Genomic DNA, 8,139 nt, shown 5'->3' on the forward strand with positions numbered 1-8,139 from the left:
GGAGGAGTCACGAATGGTGCTGCAAAATCATCAGTGAACATCTCACTTCTGACCTTATGATGTAGGGAAGGTCATTGGTGAAGCAGCTGAAGATAGTTGGGCCTAGGACACTACCCTGACGAACTCCTGCAGAGCTCTCCTACAGCGGAGGTGACTGACCTCAAATAGTCACAACCATCCTCTCGCATGCCAGGTATGACTCCAACCAATGGAGTTTTCCCCCGATCCTTAGAGATTATGAATAGCCTTAGCAAAACTGGAACATCTGAGCTTTTAAACTGTGCTCCATAGAGCTGTAGAGATCACGTATCAAGTTTAACACTGCCATTAAACATCCAGATATCCCAGACAGCTGACACTAAATTATCCTTAGCGTTATGTGCAAAATATATCCAGCAACAAAACAGTACTAAGGAACACGCCTTTCCAAACCTTGAGGCCCACAAATTTCAACAAATGACAAATCAAGAGCTGGGAAAAAGTCAAATGAATTGGATTAATTTTGTTAAAGCCTGCTGAGACAGGTGTAGTTGAGACAACCATTGGTGGGTGAAAGACCATATGCACAGCTAGGGAGTCGTTGGTATGGAGCTGGGAACTAAGATAAAATGGTAGTGTGGCACAATGGCTCAGTGATAGGCACTGCTGCCTCACAGTGCCACGGACATGGCTTCAAATCCAGCCTCTGCCAACTGTTTGCGTGGATTAGATTAGATTACTTACAGTGTGGAAACAGGCCCTTCGGCCCAACAAGTCCACACCGCCCCGCCGAAGCGCAACCCACCCATACCCCTACATTTTACCCCTTACCTAACACTACGGGCAATTCACCTGACCCTGCACATCTTTGCACTGTGGGAGGAAACCGGAGCACCCGGAGGAAACCCACGCAGACACGGGGAGAACGTGCAAACTCCCCACAGTCAGCCCCCTGAGGCGGGAATTGAACCCGGGTCTCTGGCGCTGTGAGGCAGCAGTGCTAACCACTATGCCACCGTGCCATGGAGTTTGCACATTCTCCCTGTGTCTGCATGGGTTTCCTCCGGGTGCTCTGCTTTCCTCCCACAGTCCAAAAATGTGCAGATTAGGTGAATTGGCCATGCTAAATTGCCCATAGCGTGTGTTCAGGGATGTGTAGGTTAGGTGCATTAGTCGGGGTAAATATAGGATAAGAAGGGACTGGGTCTGGGTGGGTTTCTTTTTGGAGGGTTGGTGTGGGCTTGTTGGGCCAAAGTGCCTGTTTCCACATTTGTAGGGGTTCTATGATTCTATGATAGAATTTTTCAGTACAGAAGGAGACCATTTGACCCAACAAGTCTGTACCAAAACAGCTACCCAGCCAGTCCCACTGTCCAGCCCAATATCCATCGCTTTCAAATACACATTCAGGCAAGTTATTTGGGTGGAACTGAGAAATAAGAAAGGGATGATCACCTTATTGAGATTGTATTATAGACCCCCTAATAGTCAGAGGGAAATTAAGAAACAAATTTGTAAGGAGATCTCAGTTATCTATAAGAAAAATAGAGTGGTATTGATAGGTGATTTTAACTTTCCAAACATAGACTGGGATTGCCATAGTGTTAAGGGTTTAAATGGAGAGGAATTTCTTAAGCCAATGTACAAGAAAATTTTCTGAGTCAGTATGTGGATGTACTGACTAGAGAAGATGCAAAACTTGACCTCCTCTTGGGAGATAAGGCAGGGCAGGTGACTGAGGTGTCAGTGAGGGAGCACTTTGGGGCCAGCGACCATAATTCTATTAGTTTAAAATAGTGATGGAAAAGGATAGACCAGATCTAAAAGTTGAAGTTCTAAATTGGAGAAAGGCCAATGTTGATGGTATTAGGCAAGAACTTTCAAAAGCTGATACAGGGCAGATGTTCGCTGTAAAAGGACAGCGAAAAAATGGGAAGTCTTCAGAAATGAGATAACGAGAATCCAGAGACTGTATAATCCTGTCAGGGTGAAAGGGAAGGCTGGTAGGTATAGAGAATGTTGAATGACTAAAGAAATTGAGGGTTTGGTTAAGCAAAAAGAAGGAAGCATATGTCAGGTATAGACAGGATACATCGAGTGAATCCTTAGAAGAGTATAAAGGCAGTAGGAGTATACTTAAGAGGGAAGTCAGGAGGGCAAAAAGGGGACATGAGATAGCTTTAGCGAATAGAATTAAGGAGAATCCAAAGGGTTTGTACAAATACAGTAAGGACAAATGGGTAACTAGGGAGAAAATAGGGCCCCTCAAAGATCAACAAGGTGGCCTTTGTGTGGAACCGCAGGAGATTGGGGAAATACTAAACGAGTATTTTGCATCAGTATTTACTGTGGAAAAGGATATGGAAGATATATAGAATGTAGGGAAATAGATGGTGACACCTTGAAAAATGTCCTTATTACAGAGGAGGAAGTGCTGGATGTCTTGAAATGCATAAAAGTGGATAAATCCCCAGGACTTGATCAGGTGTATCCTAGAACTCTGTGGGAAGCTAGAGAAGTGATTGCTGGGCCTCTTGCTAAGATATTTATATCATTGATAGTCACAGGTGAGGTGCTGGAAGACTGGAGGTTGGCTAACTGTTTAGGTAGGGTGATAAGGACAAGCCAGGGAAATATAGACCAGTGAGCCAAACGCCAGTGGTAGGCAACTTGTTGGAGGGAATCCTGAGGGACAGGATGTACGTATTTGGAAAAGCAAGGACTGATTAGGGATAGTCAACATGGCTTTGTGCGTGGGAAATCATGTCTCACAAACTTGATTGTTACTTCTTCAAAAAGCTCAAAGAGGACTGATGAGGGCAGAGCGGTAGATGTGATCTATATGGACTTGAGTAAGCCGTTCGACAAGGTTCCCCATGGGAGACTGGTTAGCAAGATTCGATCTCATTGTCTACAGGGTAAACTAGCCATTTGGATAAAGATCTGGCTTGAAGGTAGAAGACAGAGGGAGATGGAGGAGAGTTGTTTTTCAGATTGGAGGCTTGTGACTAGTGGAGTGCCACAAGGATCAGTGCTGGGTCCACCAGTTTTCATCACTTATATAAATGGTCTGGATGCGAGCATAAAAGGTATATTTAGCAAGTTTGCAAATGACACCAAAATTGGAGGTGTAGTGGACAGCGAAGAAGGTCACCTTGGATTACAATGGGATCTTGATCAGATGAGCCATTGGGCTGAGGAGTGGCAGATGGAGTTTAATTTATATAAATACGAGGTGCTGCATTTTGGGAAAGCAAATCTTAGCATGACTTATACACTTAATGGTAAAATCCTAGTGAGTGTTGCTGAACAAAGAGATCTTAGAGTGCAGGTTCATAGCTCCTTGAAAGTAGAATCGCAGGTAGATAGGATAGTGAAGGCGGTGTTTGGTATGCTTTCCTTTAATCGGTCAGAGTACAGGAGTTGGGAGTTAATGATGCGGCTGTACAGGACATTGGTTAAGCCACTTTTAGAATATTGCGTGCAATTCTGGTGTCCTTCTTATCAGAAGGATGTTGTGAAACCTGAAAGGGATCAGCAAAAATTTCTAAGGATATTGCCAGGGTTGGAAGATTTGAGCTACAGGGAGAGGTTGAATAGGCTCGGACTGGTTTCCCTGGAGCGTCAGAGGCTGAGGTGTGATCTTATTGAGGTTTATAAAACCATGAGAGGCATGGATTGGGTAAATAGACAAGGTATTTTCCTGGGGTGGGGGAGTCCAGAACTAGAAAGCATAGGTTTAGGGTGAGGGGGAATAGATATAAAAGAAACCTAAGGGGCAGATTTTTCACACAGAGGGTAGTGTGTGTATGGAATGAGCTGCCAGAGGAAGTGGTGGAGGCTGGTACAATTACAACATTTAAAAGGCATCTGGATGGATATATGAATAGGAACGGTTTGGAGGGATATGGGCCAGGTACTGGCAGGTGGGACTAGATTTGGTTGGGATATCTGGTTGGCATGGACAAGTTGGACGAAGGGTCTGTTTCCGTGCTGTACATCTCTAGGACTATGACATATCCGGCTCTAGTGAGAAACTTCCAATGCACTCTCTCAGGCAGTGCATTCCAAATCCTAACAACTCTCTGCGTAAAGAAGTTTCTCCTCAGATGATCAAGTAATGGTTCAGTAGGCTATGGCCCATTGGTAGTCAAATGAACAGCAGAGAAAGAGAACAACAGACCATGGCTATTTTCTCTTTCAACGTGATTGATCACAGAGCACTCATTAATGACTGGTTGAAGGCACAGTGGGCTCACAAGGTCTGGCTCATCTACCACCTGGAACTACATTCACACCTGTGTATTCCCACCCACAAACCAATTAATACAGACCAAGGCTCCTGGAACAGGACAACGGTTGTTAATGTAAAATACATCAGGAAACAGTGATTCCAGTCATACAAAGTATGGATTTTTAAAAAAATCCCTAAGATAAGAGAAAAGAAACATGGAAGTAACACAGCCCACTGCCCAACTCTGAAGTGGGAGACAGTACAATACCTTCAACTACTTTCAGATTGGAACCTTCCTGCAGGCCTTCGATGGATTTCAGTTCAGAGAAGTTGTCCAGAGCATTTCCATCCAGCTGTAGAGAGAAGCAGGTGCGATGGCAGGTGTCCTCTCTATCCATAAGGACCTGATGGATCTCCTGCACCATCTCCTGTGGAGAAACCTAGGACCAGAAAGGCACACACATTAGCAACAACGAAATGAACCTAGACCATGTTAACACGGTCAAACATTCCCAGACCCCTCACAGGAGTAAAACATAACATTGAAAATGCATGGAGGTATCAGGATAGCCGATCAGGAGCTTGGCCAAAGAGATACTTAATGATAAGCAATTTAAAAAGGAGAGACAAGCCGAGAGGTCGAGGGAGGGAATTTCAAAGCTTAGAGTTCAGGCAGTGGAGGGCATGCTGCTGAATGAACAGCAATGGGAATTACAGATAGACAAGAGTCAAAACTGGCAGAGATCCAGGAAGGTCTCAAACAGCATGGGGCAGCACGGTGGCTCAGCGGTTAGCACTGCTGCCTCACAGCACTAAGGACCCAGGTTCGATTCCAGCCTCAGGCAACTGTCTATGTGGAGTTTGCACATTCTCCCAGTGTCTGCATGGGTTTCCTCTGGATGCTCTGGTTTCCCCCCAGAGTCCAAAGGTGTACAGGTCAGGTGAATTGGCCATGCTAAATTGCCCATAGTGTTGGGTACATTAGTTACGAGGTAAATATATTGTAGGGGAATGGGTCTGGGTGGGTTACTCTTCTGAGGGACGGTGTGGACTTGTTGGGTCGAAGGACCCATTTCCATAGTGTAGGAATATAATCTAACCTAAGCAACATCATCCCAACAGTTGGGTTCGAGTGCTAATCACCCTCATGTTTTGACAATAAAGCAGACACTCTGACCAACGTTTCCACAGACTGCAGTTGAAAGCTCATGGTTGATCAACACCCCATATTCCTCCATTTTGCACAGGCAGAAGTTCAAAGATAGCCCAACCTTCTTACCCACAAATAAATTAACTATTACCTCCGCCAGCTTTCAGGATGTTGCTGTCCTAGGTTTTATAATCAACATCATTCCATTTATTTTAAAGAAAGAGAGCAAATGACAACCTATCAGAATTCTAACAAGAATGGACAGGGCAAACGCAGGAAGGACGTTCTCCATGACAGCAAGTCCAGAAACAGGGATCTCAATCTAAAGACATAGGATGGAGTTGACAAGAAGTCTTCAGTGGCGGGCCCAAGGCATTCTCTGCCACAGGAAGCAGGTGAGGCCAAAACATTCAATGTTTTAAAGAAGTCGTTATAGAGACAGAGTTTTACAACATGGAAACAGACCCTTCAGTCCAACTCACCTGCACCGACCAAAAATCCCAATCTGACCTAGTCCCATTTGCCAGCATTTGGCCCATATCCCTCTAAACCCTTCCTATTCATATACTCAACCAGACGCCTTTTAAAAAGCTATCATTGTACCAGCCTCCATCACCTCTTCTGGCAGCTCATTCCATATAGGCACCACCCTCTGTGTGTAACATTTGCACCTCAGGTCCCTTTTACATCTTGCCCCTCTCATCTTAAACCTGGCAGCATGGTGGCTCAGTGGTTAGCACCGTTGCTTCACAGTGCCAGGGGCCAGGGTTCAATTCCAGCCTCAGGCAACCGGCAGTGTGGAGTTTGTACATTCTCCCAGTGTCTGTGTGGGTTTTGTCCAGGTGCTCCAGTTTCCTCCCACAATCCAAAGGATATGCAGATGAGGTAACTGGCCATGCTAAATTGCCCATAGTGTTCAAGGATGTGTAGATTTGATGCATTAATCAAGGGTAAATGTAGGGTTGTAGGGGAAGGGTTTGAGTGGGATACTCTTCGGACTTGGTAAAAACAATGACTGCAGATGCTGGAAACCAGATTCTGGATTAGTGGTGCTGGAAGAGCACAGCAGTTCAGGCAGCATCGAAATCGATGTTTCGGGCAAAAGCCCTTCATCAGGAATAAAGGCAGAGAACCTGAAGCGTGGAGAGATAAGCTAGAGGAGGGGGGGGGTGGGGAGAAAGTAGCATAGAGTACAATAGGTGAGTGGGGGAGGGGATAAAGGTGATAGGTGAGGGAGGAGAGGGTGCAGTGGATAGGTGGAAAAGGTAGAGTGGGAGGGGGAGTTGAAATGTTGGGCCACGGGGCGGTTTGGTTGATTGGTGCGGGTGTCTCGGAGATGTTCCCTAAGGCGCTCTGCTAGGAGGCGCCCAGTCTCCCCAATGTAGAGGAGACCGATTGGGAGCAATGGATACAATAAATGATATTAGTGGATGTGCAAGTAAAACTTTGATGGATGTGGAAGGCTCGTTTAGGGCCTTGGATAGAGGTGAGGGAGGAGGTGTGGGCACAGGTTTTACAGTTCCTGCGGTGGCAGGGGAAAGTGCCAGGATGTGAGGGTGGGTCGTAGGGGGGCGTGGACCTGACCAGGTAGTCACGGAGGGAACGGTCTTTGCGGAAGGCGGAAAGGGGTGGGGAGGGAAATATATCCCTGGTGGTGGGGTCTTTTTGGAGGTGGTGGAAATGTCGGCGGATGATTTGGTTTATGCGAAGGTTGATAGGGTGGAAGGTGACACCAGGGGCCTTCTGTCCTTGTTACGGTTGGAGGGGTGGGGGTCTGAGGGCGGAGGTGCGGGATGTAGACGAGATGCGGCATCTTTAACCACGTGGGAAGGGAAATTGCGGTCTCGAAAGAAGGAGGCCATCTGGTGTGTTCTGCGGTGGAACTGGTCCACCTGGGAGCAGATATGGCGAAGGCAGAGGAATTGGGAATATGGAATTGGATTTTTGCAAGAGGTGGGGTGGGAAGAGGTGTAATTCAGGTAGCTGTGGGAATCGGTGGGTTTGTAAAAAAATGTCAGTGTCAAGTCGGTCATCGTTAATGGAGATGGAGAGGTCCAGGAAGGGGAGGGAGGTGTCAGAAATGGTCCAGGTAAATTTAAGGTCAGGGTGGAATGTGTTGGTAAAGTTGATGAATTGCTCAACCACCTTGCGGGAGCACAAGGTGGCGCCAATGCAGTCATCAATGTAGCGGAGGTAGAGATGGGGAATGGTGCCGGTGTAATTACGGAAGATCAACTGCTCTACGTAGCCAACAAAGAGACAGGCATAGCTGGGGCCCATACGTGTGCCCATGGCTACCTCTTTGGTCTGGAGGAAGTGGGAGGATTCGAAGGAGAAATTGTTAAGGGTGAGGACCAGTTCGGCCAAACGAATGAGTGTGTCGGTGGAAGGGCACTGTTGGGGACGTCTGAAGAGGAAAAAACGGAGGGCTTGGAGGCCCTGGTCATGGTGGATGGAGGTGTAGAGGGATTGGATATCCATGGTGAAGATGAGGCGTTGGGGGCTGGGGAAACGGAAGTCTTGGAGGAGGTGGAGAGCGTGGGTGGTGTCTCGAACATATGTGGGGAGTTCCTGGACTAGAGGGGACAGGACAGTGTCGAGGTAGGTAGAGATGAGTTCAGTGGGGCAGGAGCATGCTGAGACAATGGGTCGGCCAGGGTGGTCAGGCTTGTGGATCTTGGGAAGGAGGTAGAACCGGGCAGTGCGGGGTTCCCGGACTATGAGGTTGGAAGCTGTGGGTGGGAGATCTCCTGAGGTGAGGAGGTTCTGTATGGTC

The 8,139-nt window shown here is 47.0% G+C and overlaps 1 protein-coding gene across 4 annotated transcripts in view; it reads right to left on the bottom strand.

Annotated features, from left to right (window-relative positions):
* Nucleotides 1-8,139, bottom strand: part of cluha (clustered mitochondria (cluA/CLU1) homolog a) — a 93,504-nt gene that overhangs the window by 54,037 nt on the left and 31,328 nt on the right. For all 4 annotated transcript variants that reach the window (XM_043718310.1, XM_043718311.1, XM_043718309.1 and 1 more), the window contains exon 3: nucleotides 4,482-4,653. In XM_043718310.1, the coding sequence (XP_043574245.1) occupies nucleotides 4,482-4,653 (172 nt within the window). The remainder of the gene's footprint in view (nucleotides 1-4,481; nucleotides 4,654-8,139) is intronic.

This window comes from Chiloscyllium plagiosum, chromosome 28 (genome assembly GCF_004010195.1).
Source record: "Chiloscyllium plagiosum isolate BGI_BamShark_2017 chromosome 28, ASM401019v2, whole genome shotgun sequence".
Taxonomy (NCBI): domain Eukaryota; kingdom Metazoa; phylum Chordata; class Chondrichthyes; order Orectolobiformes; family Hemiscylliidae; genus Chiloscyllium; species Chiloscyllium plagiosum.